This window comes from Balaenoptera borealis (genome assembly GCF_965194805.1).
Source record: "Balaenoptera borealis genome assembly, chromosome: 4".
Taxonomy (NCBI): domain Eukaryota; kingdom Metazoa; phylum Chordata; class Mammalia; order Artiodactyla; family Balaenopteridae; genus Balaenoptera; species Balaenoptera borealis.
In genome coordinates this window covers 62,436,979-62,459,066 of record NC_138861.1, presented here as the reverse complement: position 1 = coordinate 62,459,066, position 22,088 = coordinate 62,436,979, and the positions used below count along the sequence as shown (strand labels likewise).

Genomic DNA, 22,088 nt, shown 5'->3' with positions numbered 1-22,088 from the left:
GTGATCAGTTGACGGAGGAAGAATGAAATCTTGTGATTCTGGAAAATACAAGTATAAATTTTGGAAGAAAAGACTGCAGTGGATGTGTAGCCCAGTTTGCTTACATGCGATTTTATCCCAAATGAATTGTAAGCCAAGTTATTGTTCTCAAAGTCTTTGATCACTTAAAATAGTAATAGATTCAAGAGAGAATAGAAACTCACTTATAGATTCAAGAGAGAAGAGAAACTCACTTCTGAAGTGAGCTTGATTTCAGCATGTGAAAGAGTAAAATTTTTTTTGGACTCAGAGCATACTAATTTCATAGGCAAATGAACCGACTGTCATTCATGGCAGGACATACCATACAAACATTTCAGAAAAAATTTTAGTTGCAGCTGATGTTTCTGAAGTGAATTCTTGGATATAGCCATCCATATGACTCAGATGAATTACTCTGTAGGAGAAAATTTAGTAGCCACCAATTTAATGTCCAAATAATAAAATATTAATATTTAGGTCTATTTTATATTAGTAGCCAGGAAAAATGATTAGAAACTGACTTTCACAATGCCGTTTAGGGGATTTATTTAGCTGAGATCACAAGTAACTATTAGATGGCATTTTGGGGTGTGGTTTAAAGTAGGATTAAATGAATATAACATTGTAAGAACTGGGCATTGGCCAGTTTTTCTCTGAGTATATAAGGCCAAAGTTCAGAGTGTATTTAATAACTGTAATTTATTTTTATGTAAACCAACAATGGAATCTGTAAAAATGTTTGGGCTCTTGTTTCGAAAAAGTAAGACTTTTTAAAGGAACATGGTAACAAAACATGAGTTTTGTTCTACTGTTGTAGAGAATCACACTTCCTAAAATCTCTATTAGGCAAGAGTAGAGACTGAGTGGGTATACCTAAGGGTATTCATGTGTATATGTTTTGGATGCAGCTCAGAAATAACCAATGTTGTCTAATGTTTATTATCTCTTGGGTTGCTGATGTGTATTTGCTTTGAAGACAGACACTACTTGAAGAGAAAAAGTAGCTGGTTGTCAGTAGGACCTGTGCATCAAAACATGTGTTCTATATAGAATTTCCACATTCATTTCAGTAAGTCACCCTTGTGCATAGCTTACTTCCTTTTACCGTGTGTTTTTGTTGATCTGTGAACCATCATGCATACCTTTCCCTTTCTGTGTTTGGAATCCCTCTTCCTTATTCACATGCTTTATTCTTCTTCCAGTGAAGTCTCAGTTTTTAAAATCATCTTAAATATTTCATGCTCACTTAGGTCTCTGGAGTTGGTTGTGTGCCTTTACCTCTTTAGGTCATTTTCACTGAGGTTTATTTTTGTTGCCACAATTGATGATAAATTCATTGAAAAAGGAAGAGTAAATATCTTCATTCATTTTATAACTCCTTTATTGCTGGTTTTTAAATACTCCTAGTTACTGCTCACTATACATCTTTGACTGAAAAGCAGGGTAAATAAAGGGTGAGAATGTTGCTAAGGATTACTAGTTTTTCCCTCCAAGAATGCCAAATTCAGTTTTTTTAGTCTTTGCATTTGAAAATTTGTTGATAGGTATTGTTTCTCAAATGAAAGATGAGATCAAAAATGACAGAATGAACAGCACGTTAGTAGATCATTGAATCTAATAACACTGTCTTGTATTTCTGAATAGATTTTGTAAGGCAGAAGAGTAAAATTCAATTCCATCATCCATGGATGTGTCTTGTAATTTCTTCATTTTTCCTGTTGTTGTTATATGTCAACCAGATGGGGAACCTGAGTCAGAGGGTGAAGGGGGATTTGCTCAGTTGGGATTGGAGCTGAGCACGGGATCTAGGACTTACAATTCCGATTCCATCACTCCACCCATGATTACTGTTTACTCAGGGTTGTGTTGTCTCGAGAAGTAAGTTCCCTGGCTATCACTAGACAGGAGGGCATGTGCAGAACTCCATCTGAACAATGAATGCTTCCTAAGCCAGACAGACCTGTTTCCCCTGAAGTGAGAACGAGCTCCTGTGAACACTTCATTGATCACGTGGGGGGAATTTGCCAACATATCAGCAAGGTTTGGAGGGTCTTTAAGTATCTTACGTAAGTCCTCCTTAAAATGTATTGAGAACAATCCCCCCCTCTCATCATCACCCCCAAAACAACAATACTTCTTTAGTTCATTTTCACATTATTAGACAACTTGAGTATTTATATTTAATATTTGCCTTGACCTACTGACTCACGTACATATCCACATTGGGTTGCTTTCATCTCAGTTTACCCTAGCTTTTCACTCTTAACTTGGTAACTTGATCTTGATTCTTCCTTCTGGTTCCTTTAGGTTTGCTGTTTGTATTTGCTGGCTTTGGCATTTGATCTTGGCTTCCTCTTAGAGATTTTGGTTTGTCTCATTTTTCATACCCAGAGCACCTTCTGTTGTCTTATTAGGAGTTCCCTGTCTCATTCTTTATATATCTCTCTGTATCTGAATCCCAGATATCCCACTTTGCTCATGGCTCTTTCTTGCCCCTCCACAAAAGGAAGGTGACAGAGGGATTTGGACAATTTTCCGGTGAATGCGTAATCTCTACTTTATAAGGCTACTAAAGCATTTTATGAACATAGTTCTAGGAAAGACAGATTTGAGCTTATGTAGGTCTTGAAAAGTGTGATAAATTGACAAAAGTATTTCTAAACCAGCTTAAACTGACCCGTGATGGATCTAAAGAAAAGGTGACCGTCTGAGAAGGCAAAGGAACTCTAAATTTTGTGATTGATATTTAATTAATTGGAAATTCTGCAGCCAATTAAGGAATAGCCATGCCTTACACATCACCACAAGCCTTAGAAGTGACTAAATGCTTTCTCTGCCTGTTCTTTCTGAACAGGAAGCTGTTAATAATGAATGACTTTTGAAGTGGTGCTCATTTACTTCCTTCTAATGAACTGAGGTTATCTCCAGATGACTTGCAGTCTTATAAATACACTTTTTATTTAAGGGATAAAGAAATGTCACATGGAAAGATTATAGTGAAAACATGTTGTGTTGAAAAGGGTGACTTCCTTACGTTTGTTGATAATACTCTGTGAAATACATAGATTGTTCATAGCAGACTTTAATGGGAAATCAAAGTCCCTAACCAGCCCACATGCACAGTCTGATCTATGTTTTCTACCAGCTTTGTGTGGTTCAGCTGTATGGATAAGCTAGAAGGAAGTCTATTTCTGTAACAAATGATGCTCCTCTCTTCTAAAATATGGTTCTAAAAACTTAGCTGATTTCACTTTATTTGTTACTGAAAATGGATTTAGCATTTTTTAAATGCTCTATTGATAATTTGGGAAGGTACTTAATGAAACAGCATGAAAACGTATTGTTTATATTAATTAGACTCTTGTTATCCATGTGCCATTTCTCAGGCTTTACAAGTGGTCTTTAAGATTCTGGCCTGGTTTTGAGGTCTTTGCTGGCCAGGGGACATATGTTGCTGGTTGGTTTCAATAATGCAGAGCCTTCTGGGTAGATAAAACAAGGCAAATGAAGCATCGTGTTGTCTGAGAACAGTGAAACTATTAATGTCAAATTGGTAGTGTTGGAGGACCTGCTATATATATTTTTCTTTGCCGAGAATGTAATTAAGCTTCAGAGAAGTGGGGGATCACTGCCACTAATTTTGGATCTTCAACTCAGAGCAGACTTCAGGCGGAAAAGCTTACTGTAGAATCTTGCTGACATTTCTGTATTACATTCAGAGTTCTATCAAAATCTTTAGAGCAGTGATACATCTGTGGGGAATGTGACTTTTTTTTTCTTTAGAAAAAATCAGCACCTATGTAATGTTTCCTTGATGTCCCCATTCCCCACTCTCCCTTTTTAATGGGATTATGTTTTGAATCACATTTTTCAATATTGCTATCCAGGAAAGATGGGTAGAATATTTTGGCCATATGGGGATGAAGTCAGGAGTCCTAAAGATTCTCTAAGGCTTGGTGCTTTTATATTCCTAGGCATTTTGAAAGACAGCCTACAGAGAGGAGGATGCCTTCTTTTGTATGCGGAGGCATCTAATGGCAGCATTAGCGTGGTGGTTGTGCCACTAATATTGGAGCAGTAAATTTAGCTACTTTGTATAGAAAAGAGTTGCACTCCAGCAAGTCTGTAGAGTTTATTTTGGGAATCGGGAAGATTTCCTAATGTTGATGAGAATTGAGTCTGACTTTGGAAACCTCAGGGTATAAATTGTGCTGATAATTGTTCTGAGTTGAACCTGGAGAAAATGCTGATGTATTCACTCTTAAGCAGAGTGATTCATCATATAACCCTTATCATGGACAGCTCTGGCAGAGCAAAGAGAAGTGAAGTAGGGAGTGAGAAATTAAAGGAAAATGGAAACGGGAACTGTGACATGCATTAGGGACTTTTCAGTCTTTTAGGAAGAGCTTGCTGGTGGCCATATTTTTTACCATCTTAATTAAAGGGTGAGTTCCTCTTTACAGAAAGCATCTTACTTTTCCATGCCACTTGCATGGAAAGTCCCTCACCCTGTCTCCATTGTTCTGTGCCCATGGAGTTATTTTTAGACCTGTGTGCCTGCTTCGCCTGCTAGCTTTCAGAACCATGGCCAGTCCTGTTACATGGTTCAGAACTGGCTGTTTGAATCCCTAGACAGCTGTGAAGGCAAATGCACGAGGGTTATGCTTGTTTTGGACATTTGTTGAGAAAGATAATTGAGATTCTGTAGTTTCAAGTACGGTAGGGAAGTGTCTGGCACTAATTTGGCATGACTGTCCTCAGGTTAGCAATTAAAAATACCTTAATAGGTTTGTTTTCCTTATAATAATGACATTAATGTTAATTTTAGAAAATTTGGAAATTACACATAAGCAAAATGAGGAAAACAAAATAATCAATAATTCCATCATTTAGGGATAGTAATTGTTAACATTTGGTTGTGTTTTTTTTTCTTCTATATATACTATATAAATCAGCCTTTGGTTGCAAGTGTAAGAAACCCAATTATAACTGGACTAAACAAAACAGAATTTATTGATTCACTGAAGGAAAGGTCAGGATAAAGCTGGTTCTTTGGGGAAAGGAATTTGATCTGAACAAACGAGTAGAAGGGAGTTAAAAATAAGAACCAAAAGTTAATGCTTATCCAGATATGTAAGGCGTTAGGTACCTTGTAACAAGGCAGATAACACCCTGGTGGTTAAATTTGAGTGAATAGACATGGTTGTAGGAATTTCTCTTGCTTACTTGAATCTTTTTTCTTCTGGAAATTCTCTGGCATATGGTAGATGTCAAAAGACATAACTTAAGACTCAAGCAGGGGCCAAACAACACTCTGAACAATGTACTGACTCATCAAAATCCACATTTTCTGTTATGATATTCCACCAGACTTCTTGGTCACCTGCTTTTTTTTTTTTTTTCACTACTGTGTTGCTTTGGCACCTTGGATATTGCCTCCTTGGGAACTTTGGAAGCTGGCTTCCTTGGCAGGGTAATGACATTGCCATGCTGGGCCCTAGTGACAGTGTCTAAAATGTGGTACCCTTTGCAGGTGATTTTGCAGACAGAGGGCAGCAACAGTGGGGCTGGAGCCAAAAGGATAAGTGTGAAACATCCCTTGGGGACCCAGAAAATACTTGGGAGGTAGATTTATCAGTGGGGTGCAGTCTCATGATATGCAACTAGAGCAGTGTCAGTGAAATTGGGTTATTACTGTTTTATGAGCCCATCCCCCCCCACAAGGGCTCATGAATATTATGCAAACTTGGATTAAATGAAGTAGGGAAAATGATATGGTGATAAGAAAAATCCAGAAAAATAAGTCAAAAAGTTTAGTTTCACCATTAGTTAGTTTAGTTACTATATTAGCTCAGGCTGCTGTAACAAAATATCATAGACTATATAGCTTAAACAATAGGAAATTATTTATCACAGTTATGGAGGCTGAGAAGTCAAGATCAAAGTATCAGTTGATTTGGTTCCCTGGTCAGGGCCCAGTTCCATGGCAGCTTTCTCCCTGTGTCCTCACATGGTGGAGAGAAAGAGGAAGCAAGCTCTCTGGTGTCTCTTCCTATAAGGGCACTAATCACATTGTGAAGGGCCCACTCTCATAACCTCATCTATACGCAGTTATTTCCCAAAGGCTCCATCTCTAAATATCATCACATTAGGGCTTAGAGTCTCAACATGAATTTTGCCAGGGACATAATTCAGTCTGTAATAGTTACTTAGTTTAGGTCCCTACTGAGGCTGCTAAAACCCAAAATGACTGATTAGAATTTTAAGTCTTCTGATAGAGATTCTTGAAATATTGGAATAATATTAATAATATAATTAATATAATTGGAATGATTAATAAAAAGCATCAGCAGACCCAAAAGGCTTTGAGCCAATGTTTCAATATGGTGTGCCCTTAAGTTTCATAGATAAAATTTATTTGACTGCTAGACCATCACTGGGACTACTTCTTTGTGAATGGCTTAGCAGCATTTTAAGTACATGTATTAACACCACTGAAAAGCCTAGTTTTAATTTTTCCAACCCACTGTGTTAGCAGAAATTATGAAGGAGAAAGAATAAATTGGGGAATGTAAGGGCTACCACCTTTTTGTTCTAAAGAATTCTGAATATCTTGTAAATATGACTTGAGTCCTGATAACATTTTTGTAATGTAAACTGTAGGTAAATATTTTTTTCAACATTTTGAAGATGAAAGCCTAAGACACAGGTATTTTCCAAAAATGTCTCAGTGAACTCCAGTTTTTATCACCTCTTGTTGGCTGAAATTGAGCTTTCTCTGCCCCTAAGTAAGATTGCTTGGTAGTATTCTGAAATCTAGGCTCTTTGTGCTGTTGACTCTTTATAGCTGCATAATAATGTCATGGCATATTAAGGATAATTGTGATAATTGACAGCTTTTCATGTGTGGGAGCTTATTAATACATGGATACCTAAGTATTTAAAAAAATTATCCATCTAAATGAATGCTATTTGGCTGTTTCAATTTCTTAGCTAATTTGAAACAGAAAAAGTAACCATCTAATTTACCTGTCTAGAGCCTGCCAGCATGTAAATCAGCAGTCATTTTCTGGATATGTTGAAGTAGAGGTAGATTAGGGCATGGAGAAACTCTAGATGAACTCGTACAGATTACTTCACTGAAAGTTGGAGTCTATAAAGACAGGTTCTTCAATGCAATTATTTTGAAGATGCTGATATGTGGATGGCTAATTTAAGTTAGTTCTACCCTAACCCATTCAAATGGAATCATAGATGTCTATATCATAAATCTTTGGTTGTAAGTGACAAAAAAAATGGCCTCATTACTTTTAGCTAGAAGGGAATCCTTACATATGATTGAAAAGTTACTGACTTCAGGCATGGCTGGACCTAGGTGCTTAAATGATGGCATCAGGAGCCTGTTTCTGTCTTGGTTCTGAGTTTCTAATTCCCAGACAGGCTTTTCCCTTAGGGTTGCAAGGTGACCAACTGTGCTCAAAGATTTCATTACCATCTTTTCACCTTAGCATAAAGTGAAAATTTATTTCCTGGAAGTTCCAACAAAAAGCTGATGCTTTTTCATTTTGTTTGGCCTGGATTAGATGAAGTGCCCACTCGAAAATTAATTGCTGTGGCCAAGAATTGTGATATTCTCATTGTCCAGGCCTGTGTCACAGGGGGTAATTCAGCCTCGGTGGACTTAACAAGGATAAAGATGGTTCTCCAAAGGAAAATGGGGTGCTGTTATCAGAAAAAGAGGTTAGGGTTGCTAGGTGGGCAGGAGTAACAGATGCCACTAAAATGTGTGTATGTATGTTAAAGATTTATACGTATATGGAGATTTATTCATTTAGCTAGTTATCATTTCTTATAGTTATGAATGGGAAAAGAAGTTTGAGGATTTTATATATACATTTAAGTGTATTTTTAGAGTACTACGATGGCCTAATAATCAGATAAATTGTGGAAGTTTTAACAACCATGGTATCTATCTACAAACTTTTATCTCAGAATGAAGAAGAGAAATGAATACTTAAAATGATAACTATGTAAACCAGTTGGTGATAGCACATTAATAACTTAAAGAAACAAATAGTTACTTCTTTTTATACTTTGGTTTGAGATCTGAGACTTTACCAGATGGTGGACTTTGACAAGGAGAAAATACAAAATCCAGAAGTCCTCACTTAACCCACAGAAGGGAATTTGCATGTAAGCTTGTCATGCACAGTATGAATGTTCGTTATGATCATTATTTCTATTAAAATTTTTTTTCTTGGGTAGCCTGCAGGGTGACCACAGTGGGATGCTTCGCAGACCACAAATAAAAGGGCATGTTCACAAATTGCCTTTCAGTGGATAATGAACCAAATGTTAAATTAAATTACTTTAGGACTATTTCATATGCCATTATGATTTCTGCCTCTTCTGAAACCCAGTACATTTACTGTCTGTACTGTTCATATGGAAATCTGACCATTTTGAAAAATGAGATCATCCATTAGAGTGTGGTGCCTAAGATATGGGCTTGGAAGTAACACAAGTGGGTTTGAGGTCATATCACTTACTAGTTGTGTGATCTTGGGGAAGTCTCTTAGCCTCTTAATACTCAGTTTCCCTATCTGTAATGTGAGAGTAATACAAGAGAATAATAGTAGTGGATATTTCACAGCCTTGTGTAAAATAAATGATGTAAATGGAAAGTACTAAACACAATGCCTAGTACAGTGTAACAATTCAAAAATGTTAGTTATTGAGTGTTACATTTTTATTGATAGCATTTTTTTCCCATTATTATGTGTTATCTTCCAGCTTTAAGTTCCTTGAGGACAGAGATCTTATCTTAAAAAACATTTTGTGTCATTTCAACAAATACCATAGTGTATTGCATGCACTAAAAACTAATAAATATTAATTAAGTTATCAAATGAGAGTGTAGGAACTATACTTCAAATATTGCTAAGCCTCCAGGGTTTTCATTTTTTTACATCATGTCATTTTCCTAGTTGCGCTTAAAAAGAGGCAGAGGATAGAAGCATAGAACGATAGGTTGTGAGGAACTGGGGCAGAATATATATTATTCATTGCTTCATTCATTCTTTTACTCATTTTTCCATCCATTCTCTTTTGTATAGCTTCACTGTGCCCAAGATAGGTGCCAAGAGCAGTTTAGGTAAGGCATGAAAAGCTGTGAAGAAAAAGTACAGCAACGAATAACACACCAAGCAGTGGATATTAAATGTCTTAATAGATGTGCACATTAAATGTTGTGGTCCCTCAGGGTAGGAGGAGATTGCATCTAGCAGAGGAAAATAGCTCACCGGAAATATTCATTCTTTTATTTGCGACTTTCTGTACAGGGAATGGCGACTATATTTTGGTGCAGCTCATGCAAAGATGGATTAAGGGGAAGCGTAGAATAAGGACAGTTTTCCAAACTTACTTTCCATTTCAGAATTCTTAATGTAAGCTGCTTTTTGCAAGCGGTTGTGTGTTTGTGTATTTGAAAATGTCCAAGTTTTATTTAGTCATGTCTAATTCATTAATACTCAAAGTGACTGTTAGGTGCACACTACTGTATTGGTCTTTAAGGAGGGTACATAAAATACAGACCCTGTCTTCCAGGGCCTTGGTGACCTAGTTGGAGAGAGAAGGTGCATCTACAAAAGTTTAGGTACTAATGAGCAAGCTGTATATTTGTTAGTGCCTAAATGAGTAATTCAGACATAATGTGTTGTTATGGTTTGAATAAAGGAGAGATTCATGTCTCTGGGAATGGTTAGTATAGGTTATTGGAAAAGATAGACTCTCCATCTGGGCCTTAGAAATTGAATCAGAGTTAGAGAGGAAAGAAAAGAATATTCTAGACAGGAAAAAGGAACAGATCTGAAAATGAGCAGGTATATTTTGTCACAAGACACTTCTGGGTTGCTGTGGGAGAAAAGGTTGAATGCACAGATTGAGGCCAGAGTTACATGAAAGGCAAACACGGAGGCCAAGTTCAAGCTCCACAGGAGAGAGCGTGCGGGTGTGGAAGTGATGTCTGCTGCAGTAGCTGGGGGCGGCAGCAAGTGTGGACAGTATCCCTGCCCTACATTTGCCTTCTTCTGGTTGGCAGTGGGGGTTTGGGAGCACTGGGTGTCCCCAGGCCCTGCAGACCATCACGTTGTCTTCCAACACGTGGACCTGGGTCAGAGAAACCATGTTGATATAGAACCCTCCAGGAAATTCTAGAGCTACTCAAAAAAGCCAAAACACATTTTAACCAGAGGGCAGAATAAAAAAAGAAAAAAATCAAGGCAGATTAGAGACATTAACTTCATTTTGATCTACGGGCCTTCTGTTCTGACAAAGGTGATTGGATGAATTTGACAGTTTCTCTCTCTCCTTTCTTTCCTCCCTGTCACCCTGTCTCATTTTTTTCTCCAGGTTCTCTTTTATGATGAAACTAGATTAGGTATTACTTAGAATCATAATCTATTCATCTGTAAAGCAAGTTGATTTTCTGATGTTTTTGCCCCCCACCGGCCCCACCTCCCCGAGTATTAAAGTGAGGCGGAAGGGGTTTCTTTATTTTCCCCTTGTTCTTTTATTGGCTGTTTCCTAAAACACACACCTTTGTGTTCTCATTACTGAAGCCACTTAATTCACTGAAGTAAAACATGCAGAACTATTGGCTATTTTCTCTCTTACCTTATATATTTTCAACATGTAAGGGTTGTCAAGGCTAATATCTGTGAGAGCTTTCTTTTTTAGAAGCTAGGCAGGTTTTGCTAGTAAAGGTCAACAATTTTTAAATGAATTTAAACCTTGTATTTTAGCTACATGGTGATCATCATCATCCCATTTTTCAGGTGGGGAACTTGAGACACAGAGAGGTTAACTAGCTTTTCTCAGATCACACAGCAAATAAGCAGCAGAGTTTGGATTCAAACCCAGGCAGTTTGGCTCCAGAGTCTCAGTGCAATCCTGTGTCTTGTATTTAGCTCATTTCTTGATCTGATCAAAAGTTATGGGGAAAAAACAAAATTCCTGACATACTTCATTGGGCAGACTCTCACTCTGCATATCTTTGTGTTAAGAATGGTGTTAGAAATTGGGGAGGGTATTTGCTGGCCATAGAGGATGCCCCTCCCACATGTTGATACTGACAGTACAATTGCTGTGACCTCTTATTTCTGATTCCTGGGGAAGCTTCCTTCTGATTAGGGGAGCAGCTGAGGAAAGAAACTAGAGTAGCAAGCTCATTTTTGATACACAATTTTGGAATTTTATCCCAACAGGATTGTTATATTGGTTGATCAGAGGCTGTATTTAATAAATAAGACAACTTATGAAAGGTGCTTAGATATGGTACCTGGAGAGGAAGACCTGGAGGTAACAACGTTACATCCTTCTTCCATTCCACTTTACAGAAGTCACAGTTGAATTGCTGTGTGATAAGCAGTGAGTTGTGTTTCCCTAACCTGAGAGCACCAGACCACAGAGTAATGCTCTGTGGATTAGAGCTCAGCAAAGATGTGTGTGGTTGTCTGTGCGGGAGAATCTGTTCTTTAAGCAGGAGAGACATTTATTCTTCTCTGTTAGAGATGGGGACAAACCCACATCATATCTTTTAGAAAGGGACAAAAAGTTGATTCTCTAAACGTAGACTTTTCCCTTCTAAAAGCTAATTCTATCTCAGGGATCTTTGATGTTGAATGTTGATGAAAAGTCAGTTAAATTTGTGACTGTCAGTTGCAGAACCACTCTGCTGAATAACTACATTTCTAGTAGTGTGAACACTCTACTTGTTAGGAGTAGTGTCCAGATTCTAAATCCTGCCAATCATTTCTTACCCCCATATCATTTCTTTCATGCCCTCTCTGATCCTCTAAAATAGTTACACATCCCATTTCTTGATTGGAAAGACATTGCAAATGTTTTTACACAAAAGTCCTGGAACTTTAGATTTTTTTCTCCCAGAGATTTAAGAAATTTCAAAGCTGTTTTTTTCTAATTACAAAAGTAAAACATATTGTATCTTATATTAATATGTATTCGGTTACCTTATTTTAATGTTCTGCGAGCACAAAACAGTTTGCAGATATTTTTCTTGTTTATTGGTTTATGTACTAATTTATTTATTCACTTAACTAATTAATTAATTAGTTAATGTTTGTTTTCCCTCCTAGCATGTAAACTCAGTAAGAATAGGGACCTTTTTGTCAGGTTCTTTGCTTTATCTTCAAAGCCTGAAGCAGAGCCTATTTAGAACATAGACAGTACTCAATAAATATTGCTGAATGAATACATGAATGAGTTGTGCACATTTTAGAATCGATAGGAAAGTGAAAGGAAGAAAATAGAGGTCCTAGAAACAAACTGCATAACATTTAAAAGGTAGGTACACAGGCAGTCCTTGCTTTACACTGTAGTGCAGGACCATAAAAATGACTATGCAAGCTGAAATTATACAAAACAATCCTAATGATCAATGGGAAAAGTTATTATTGTTCTTTGACCTTTAAAAAAATTTGCCAAATCATTGAAATCTCTCTTACTGTTGGCTATAAGGGTATAGGGAAGTGAAAAAAATAGTAAAACTAGTATTTATTTAGTATTTGCTAATTTAAAACATTAGAAACATTGAGATTAAAGTGGTTGATTTCTTTGTAAAATCTTATCGGAAGTAGTTTCCCTTTTTCCTACAGTACAATTTATGAAATGGAGTGAGCATCTTTTCTATGCCCAGAGGAATTGTCATTCTCCTCTCTAAGTCTGGATCAGCTTCCAACATTTTATCCTTTGCGCTTTCCGTGTTAGGGAATGTCTCTGAGGGTTCCTTTAACATGAAGTTTTTTTGCCAGCATCACTTCCTCTGGGACATCTTTAGCATTTTGTTTCAACCACTTGCCTTACTATTTATGTTAATGAGTTCGCCTTCACTAAGTTCTTCTGACTGTACACCTAGAGTCTCTCAAATGGGGAACGGCAGCGTTATCTACATTCCCATGATCAGCTAGGTCTTCTGTAACTCCATTCGTATTTGACATAGATTTCACTTCCAGTGTTAGTACTTTTTGTTTCTGTGCTGTACTTTCATCTTTGTTGGCTAGCTCCCTCTTTTGATTATTCATGTCATATGAATTTATCATTGGAAGACAAGAAGGCAGCACAGCTACACACTTTGCTGTCTGTGCATGAACTGGAGAACAAGTGTGTAGTGACCAATCACTGGCAGACTTCGAAAGGAGCACTATGATTGGTCACGATCATGATGCATATACGTTATGTACATATACGTAAAATACAGTACATAAAATACAGTAATTTTATTTTATGCAATTACTCACAGTTAATTTACCATCCAGGTGAAATTTGAGCTGTGTTGTTGGGCGACTAGTGTTCTTTAACCAAACTGTGGTAGCTGAAATTCACACTCATTAGAACCATGAAAAATGAGGGCTCTCTCATTTCCAGACTATTTTATGCATATATGTGTAATTTTTTCTTTACCAAAATGGGATTGCTTTATGCATATGATTTTGTAATTTTATTTTTTCAATTAATATTATATGATATATGTGCCAAAAAACAATAATCTCATCTTCATGTTTTATGACTACGTGGTATTTGATTGAATGGTTGTAATATAGTTTATTTAACCAATCCTCCTTTTTGGACATTTAAGCTTTTTCTGTTTTTCTCAATTATAAACTATGCTGTAGTGGTCACCTCTGTAGTTAAGACTTTGTGATAACAACTGTTATTTATTTAGAATGAACATCTTGCTAGTGGTAGAATTGCTGACTCACAGGATAGATACACTTTAAAAACATTTCCATACCTTTTCAAATTTCCCTTCAGAGAGATGTTCCCGTTTAGGCTCCTACCAGCGACATAAATTGGAAGGTGCTGGTACATGTATTCTAAACCCTTGTCAACATTGAGATGATCATTCTTTAAAGTGTTTGCCATTTTTATAGGTAAAACATATATTTTATTTTAATAGTTAGTTTTGATTACTAGGTAGGTTGAATATTTTTCATGGGTTTATTTGTAGTAAATATATTTTGATCTATGGAATTTTATTCTGTCCTGATTATAGTGGTTTTCAGATGGTAGGAAGTTTTTTGTTTTTTTAGGTTGAGTACATATATTGCTACCAAGTTCTGCATATGAATAAATCTGTGTACTCGGACTGTAGTCACATGTATATTCTTGGTTTTACCCAGGGATTATAAGGAGTATCTGTGGGCCTTAGTTTTGTAATATAACCATCAGTTTCCAAATGCTTTCCATTTTTTCTAAAGAAAGAGAAAATAGCCCACAACCTGGGGGAAATTCTAGTTAATTTTTCATTACATGATTTTTAGGAGATGGGGTCAAAAGGAGCTAGTAGGACATTCAATTATGTGCTTGAGTGTGTTGGAAATTTTTTTTCCCCTCATGTGTACAATATTTTACTTGGGCTTGTTTTTCAAGTGCACTGAAGTGTGACTAAACATTTTTGGGCACTGCCATTATGTAAAGAAGAGGCTCCATCTTGTTAAATATTCCTTCATCAACTTTGCAGTTAGGCAGTTATGGGCGGTGAGGAGACTGCGAGGGCCTGGGCTGCTTTGGGCATTGGACGGAGGGAGGGAGGCTGGGAGGGGGGGGCCTGGGGGAAACCCAGCACTGGGGTGCTCTGTTGCCCCCTCCCACTGTTGTAGAAAAAGTGATTGGCTCAAGCTGGTTTCCGTCTTATACTTTTGGATGGGTCATCAGTGGAGAAGGAGGGAAGGTCATGTGGTTGGACCTGAGCTCATCAGAGGGCTAAAGGTTCTTTGCCACTCGCCACACAGAACTGGAGCGCTCTCCTTCTGGAGAGCGGTGGAGAGCTGAGACACAGTTCAGAACTAAAGGACTAGAGAAGGCCTTGGATTCCTGTTTGTCTTTAGGTTGGGGACAAGGAAGGCTCAGCAAGGAAGATGTCCACTGAAAATGTGGAAGGGAAGCCCAACAGCTCTGGGGACAGAGGAAGAGCTCGGAGTTACACTTTCCTCAGGGTTGTCCAGCCAATGTTTAACCACAGTATTTTCACTTCTGCAGTCTCTCCCGCCGCAGAACGCATCCGATTCATCCTGGGCGAGGAGGATGACAGCCCAGCGCCCCCTCAGCTCTTCACGGAACTGGATGAGCTGCTGGCCGTGGATGGTCAGGAGATGGAGTGGAAGGAGACAGCGAGGTGAGACATAGCTGACTGTGCAGGACTGACGTGGGGAAATGAGGGCAGGGCAGGATTCTTGTCTGTGCGCTCCTTTCTCTAGCCCAAACGATTGATGAGCCTGAGGTTGGCTGGGTCAAGGAGTAAAAGGATTCTTTTTCGACTCTTTGACATTGACATGGATGCAGGACACCCTTTATTTCACTGCTGAAGTCACTGATCTGCACTGTTATAATTTTAACCTTTATAAGGAATTAGAAGTAAATCTCCATTTGTATGCGATTTAATAGTAGAATATTTAAAAGAGAGAAACTCCAGCACCTAAACATGATAGCCTAGCGATATGTGTTCACAGTCTCCACATGCCAAGGTATCTTGTGAAACCATGTCTGACTTATTACCCATTCCCTGTTAGGAGGGAGGTTGCAAAGACAATGACTGTTACACACAAACTTGCCATTATTCCAAGTGAAAACCTGTCATCTTTTAAACATCCAGTGAAAGCAAGTAGAAGGTTCACTTGAATTGGAAGTGTTAGAGACCTGAGTTCCATTTCAGACTTTTGTCACCTGCCGGCTGCATAACAGTTTCTCAGAACTTTGATTTCATCATCAATAAATAGTAGATAATAATATCTATTACATATAATATATATGTATGTGATATAAGATATATAATATGTAAATATAATGTTCTACTAGATATCAAATTATATCATGGATATTTATACACATACATACAGGTATATATATGGAAATGCTTTGTAAATTGTTAAGCACTGCACAAATATCTAAAGTTTCATTAATCGCACAATAAGAGGTTTCTTTCTGTCTTTCTGCATGTATATTTAGTTGTATATGCCACACTAAATCTTCTATAACATATAAAAATTGTGTACCATAAAGACATTGATATAATGCAGTTATTGGTCTCTCATTGTCATCATTATATGGGGATTCAATGTATTTGACTTTCACAAACAAAATAATGTTAACATATGCCTTTTATAGTCTGTAATTTAATTCAGATCAGTTAAATTCAACAAATATGTTCTGAATGCACACTACACCAGACACTGTTTTAGGTACTGGGAATACAGAAGTGGGTAATAACTCATTTCTGCTCCTCCATCTCTAAGGCTGCCTCTTGAAGCTCTTCATTCTTTATTCTTTTGGGGCCACTTTCCATGATATAGTAATTGTCTCTTATTCCCCTCTCAGCACCAATAACCTGGATATTAAAAGTCCTTCATAAAGTATACTTTTAGTTCATAAAACATTCTCCAAAAGAAGGCTCTCAAAGTGAAAACTTGTACCAGTATCTCCATTTCATTCTTTCTTTTCCTTCTTTCTAATAGAAAAAAACAGAGTGAGAATTATACTGGTGCAGCATGAGTTAAGTGTTGGGGAGATTTTGGTTTAGTCTTGGCTTTGCTGCTAGCTAGCTGTTTAACTTTGGGCAAGTTATATAGTCATGTAGTCTTCCTGAGCTTGTGTTTTCTATACTATCAGATGAGAGTCATACTGGGTTGCATCCTCTCTAACATCATGCGTATTTTATAGCTCTAAAGTTCCATCCCTGTGCGTATAATTGTGTAGTCAGCTGCGACTAGAAGAGTTCCTTTGATTCTTACTTTCATCTTAAAATTCTGTGTGAGTACCTATATAGAGTAGAATTCAGGTGTAGCATTCTGTTTTCTCTTTCAGCCAAATGCAGACTACACTTTATTTTATGTGACCCCTGGTCCCAGAAATGTGAAGAGATCACAGCTCATTGTATAGGTAGTTCAACATTGAATGAGATGGACATAGTATTTTCATTTAAGATTCTTAAAGGTTAAGATGGTCATGAATACTTTACCATCTTTAAAGACTGACTATTTCCTTAGGAACATGTGTGTCATTTTGGTGATGTCATTGGTCCCTGAGAGGCTATATGTACAGCGGGAGAGGAAGTACGGTGGGAGTACACCATGTATCGGGGGAAGTTTTCCAGGAAGAAACATACTCACAAATAGTCTACCTTCTATAACTTCTCCTATATAGGATTTGCCACAATTACTATTAATTAATTAATCATATATGTGATAGTATTGTTTTCATTTTGTCTCCCTCATTACACTAATTTGTCTAGAGGGAGAGTCCACCATGTCTGTCTTTCATTACTATATTCCCAGTGCTTTGCAGCGCTTGGTACGTAATAGGTGCTCAGTAACATTTGCTGAGTGTGATTAGTTGAGAACTGATTGCCTTAGAATCTACTGTTCTAAATATAATACTTTCTTAGAAATATTACGTGATCAAAGCTGGAGTTCAGTGATAATCCATCTCTTTCTGACTGATGAACAGCTCAATGACAGACCCAAGTTACCCAGCACACCATTGATAAAGCCCAAGAGAGGACCTTTGTTTGATGTTTCCAACTAATTCATCAATATGCTGACGCCATCTGTGCTTAGTTCTCTAGCCCAGACTTCTTGCTTTGTTTGATTGAAAAACAAATATTTGGTTGGGTAGTAGGCATCTCAAAATAACATGTCAGAAACTGAGCTTCTCATCTACCCACCTCAGATCTCCTCCTACAGAGTTCCCCACCGCAATGAACAACTCCATTTTTTTAGTTGCTCAATCCAGAAAGATTGGAGTCTTCCTTGCCTCCTGTCTTTCTCTACACCCCTTACTTGATCCACTGGCACATCCTATTTAGTTTACCCTCAACATTATTCAGATATTCAGAATCTCACCATATCTCACATTCAGTGCTGCCACAACCCTGGTCCAAGCCTCCATCCTTTCTCATCTAGATTACTGCAAATGCTTCCTAATTAGTCCATCTCCCTGAACCTGCCCTTGCCTCCCTCATGAACTATACACTATGATCTCTGACCTCATCTCCTCATCTCTTACTTCTCTCCCCCTGGTTCGCTCTGCTCAAGCCTCACTGGCCTGGTCATACTCCTGTGTCAGAGCCTTTGTACTTGCTGTTCAAATGCGGTTTGCACTTGAAATGCTCTCCCTGCTGTACTCCACAGTCATCTCCCTGGCTCACTTCCTCACCTCCTTCAGGTCTTTTTTCAAATACGACCTTCTCAGTGACTGCTCTGTCTAAAATAGAAACTTTCCCCAAACCTTCTTATCCCTCATCCTCCATTCTATTTGTCTTTAGCACTTATCAGCAGTTAGCATATTAACATATCTTGCTATTGTCTCTTCCCAATAAAATTAAAGCTCCATGAGGGGAGGAATTTTTGGTTGTTTTGTTCACCACTATATTCCTAGTGTCTACAACTACCCGGCACACAGTCCACAATCGAGAAATACGTGCTTATAGAATGAAAGGATAGAGAAATAGAACCTTGATTCTTAGTTTACTGCTCTACCTAAGTTCTGTTGGAAAGTTTGGAGGTGGTTGTGCCTTCAGAAATGATTCAAATTGTCAGTGATTTTTACTTCCTGCAACGTAACTCTGCTTCTGAATGTTTTTTGCAGTAATTTCTGACTGCCATTTATGATGTCCAGTTTCCAGACCTGATAGGGCTTTTTTTTCCCCATGAAAAGCTCTCAAACCTACCAGACTAATAAAAGTTTAGTGCTTAGAAGGAACTCATTTTACATATGAAAATGCAGCATGAATATTCTTTTGGCTAACATAAAATGGAGAATTACTTGCTTTTTGTGAAAACTCCAATTAAATGGACTCTTTTATTCCATAGAGAACTAGCTCGCCAGACTTCTCCAGCTCGATGTAGTTTCTACTGTGAGCCTGCACCCCATAGAACACAATAGTACCCTCTTTAGTACTCTCCCTTTTAATGTTCTATACTTTTTTCAGTTGACTAATGATTTGATTTTGACCAAGAATATCATACATTGAGTCTCAGCATTACTGCAGTTTTAGTCTTACTTCAGGAAGTTCAGGTTAGCTGTGTGTCTTAAAAAATAAGGAAAATGGTTTCAGTGGTAGGAAAAATATCCCCATTTAAGTCTCACAAAGCACAGTAGTCATGTAAAACTATAAACAAGGGAAATCTTTATTTACATGAAGTTTGAAGCCAACTCTACCACCCTCTTTTTTCACATCTTTTCCCTGCTGTTCCCTTTCCTGAAAGTCAGAACTTTGAATTTTCACTGACTCTCCCAAGGGTAGAATGATCAGACCTGAGAAATGTATATTATCAGTGGAATGCAGAGAATATTCTTTTTCAAAGAAGTATCCTCAGTGTTAGGTCATTAGAATACTGACATTCAGTGGTGTAGCAGTAGTTATAATGGAATATTTGGTGTTAGTGAATGAGCCTATGCTTCTCATTAACAATTTCTAGGTGGCTAGGCGTTAGCTAATGGGTTCATGAAGAAGACTGGTAGAAGAATAAGTCATGGTCCAGCTTTGGTGATGGCCCAAAGCCAGGAAGAAGGGCTATCACTACCACTCCAAACGCTGTATTTCTTTGAGTCAGTGATGTCTGCAAACATGGTTATTGGCTTTCAGTTTTCCCTCAGCAAATATTCAGATGGGCCATGTTGGAATTTATCACTGTTATAAGAATATATGTTAAAGATCACTTCCCCTCTTCCCTGCGATTCAAATTTTATGGCCAAACCTGGGTAAAAAGGAAAGACATCACAAGTTTCAATAAACCCAACAAGCCAACAAAGGAAAAGGTTACTGATGTTTCAGTTCTAGTGGGACAGCACGAGTGACCCTGCCTCCCTCTGGAGAACATGACTTCAGGGCCTGGCCATCAAACACAGTCACATGCACTTACCCTGGGGCTTTGCATAGGGCCCTCTCTGTTCCCAATCTACCCTGACCCCTCTATCTCTCCTCTACTGGATGGCTCTGGAAAATTCCATTTTAGACCAAGTTTACTTTTTCTGTAAGAAAAAGTCTGAAGAATAAGGAATTTAATCATCTATGTAATTATATGTGGTTACTACACTGTTTTGCAATAACTTTCACAGTTGATCTAGAAATTTAAGAACTCTCCTAAAAAACGTCATTTATCCCAGATACACACTAGCGTTGGCTTCGTTTATGTGCGATGAGGCACTGATTAGTTAGCAAGAAATTTATTATTGCTTTAAAATAGCTTTACGTAGTTGGATTATATTCCAAGGCAAAGGTCATGTCTATTTTCCACTGTAAAACTGGCATGTTTTAAAGTTAGAGGTCTTTTCTTTTCTTAAGTATATTTAATCATATGATTGGAAAGTTGCAAAATTCAGTGTTTCCCAGTGGGCTTTCTGTTTCTTCAACAAATGAGTGAAATGCTGTTTGGTTGGCAGTCACTCAAAGTGGGTTAAACTGCAATGTACTTTATCATTATTCTTCAAAGACCTTGGAATAAATAAACTTCACCTAATAAACTCTTCCTTCAAGGTTACAACAGTTTTGTAATTGCCAGCATTTAAAAAACCAGCTTCTGAAATTAATTTTCCTATAACATGTCAAGTACTAAGACAAAAGGAAAAGTAGGAAACTTATTGCAAATACATGGTTATTCATAGTTATTATGAAGGGTAGATAGTAGCTTTTAGTACATTTTACAGTAAAAATGTCTTTTTTTTAAAAAATGTAATTACATGGTTCTAAAGCACCTTTACAAATTCATTGACACTCCAATAGCCTGAACTTTGGTACCTTTGCCTTAGCCTTTTCTTTAATGGGTTCTGATTTGAACTGAGTCGTTTTCAGTTTTTTCCAAATTTGTCCTTGATATGTGAAGAGGATAGACATAGCATGTGTAGTTTCTGGAATGAAACTACCTGCAAACAATCTGTTTAAATGGGCAAATCATTACTTTCTGCGTAAAAGTGTATATTGGAAGTACAGTCAGTTCCTTGAGCAATTAGAGCAATGTATTTTAAAGGAATTTAATAGTCATTATCCCAGAGTTACCTTGTGCAATTAGCTATACTATGATATAACATCATCTCAACATATAATATTTACTGAACTCAAAGTGAAATAGATGCTTAAACTGAACTATGAGACAATACTTGTCTCTTAGGAATGTAGATTCTAAGGAACTGGCTAGTTTTGAGACTACATTCCCATTCCATTATGGTTAAAGCTTGACCTAATCTTGGCTGGTATAATCCAGGAGGGTGAGTAATACTATTCCCTAAATCCAAGCTAGTTGGGATTTATTATCTCTAAATGTACTTTTAAAACTTGTTCAAAGTCATATTTAAGATAAACTGTGGAGAGGAGATTGGTCACAGAAGAATGCAATGGTTTTGTTCCTCTTTTTTCTTTTCTTAAAGAACATTTTATTAAACTTATATTGTTTGGACAGTTGAAGATGATAGCAGAAAAGAGCTACTGTCACATACCGTATGTAAGTGAGGCTTAGTTTTCTTTTACAAAATGGATTTGGCCATACAGATTAATGGTGACTGATAGAAGGGCAACTGGTTATCATTTAGGAAAGATAAGAGGGAAGTGAAGGCTGTATGTATAGAACACTCCCATTTACTGAGTTTCTAGCTGGCCCTTGTCATTCATCTTGGACTTAAATTCTGTGACTAAAGATTCTATCCCTCAGCTAATAAGAATACTCTCAGGAATAAAAACAAGGTCACTATACTCTTTATCGATAACATAATTATATGTAACCCTGACTAGGTTTCATATACTATGGAATCTTCTAGAGTCTCATCTTGAGCAAAAAACTGTAACATCAGATGTAAATATGATTCATATACTAGCTCCCAGTCAACATGGTTAGAGGTTCTGTGAGTAAGCCTGAAAAGATAATATGCCTAAAGTTAGCCAATGTAATGTATTCCATAAAGTGATTACTCTCAAATAACCCAATTACCTCTTATTGTTTTGGCAAATCCATAGAATTCTATAAGAATGTAATATAAAGTTGTCATTTTTCTCTCACTTC

At 37.4% G+C, this 22,088-nt stretch overlaps 1 protein-coding gene across 9 annotated transcripts in view; it reads left to right on the top strand.

The window, feature by feature from the left end:
• Window positions 1-22,088, top strand: part of SLC4A4 (solute carrier family 4 member 4) — a 429,784-nt gene that overhangs the window by 213,496 nt on the left and 194,200 nt on the right. For all 9 annotated transcript variants that reach the window (XM_082390084.1, XM_082390085.1, XM_082390086.1 and 6 more), the window contains one exon: window positions 15,079-15,214. In XM_082390084.1, the coding sequence (XP_082246210.1) occupies window positions 15,079-15,214 (136 nt within the window). The remainder of the gene's footprint in view (window positions 1-15,078; window positions 15,215-22,088) is intronic.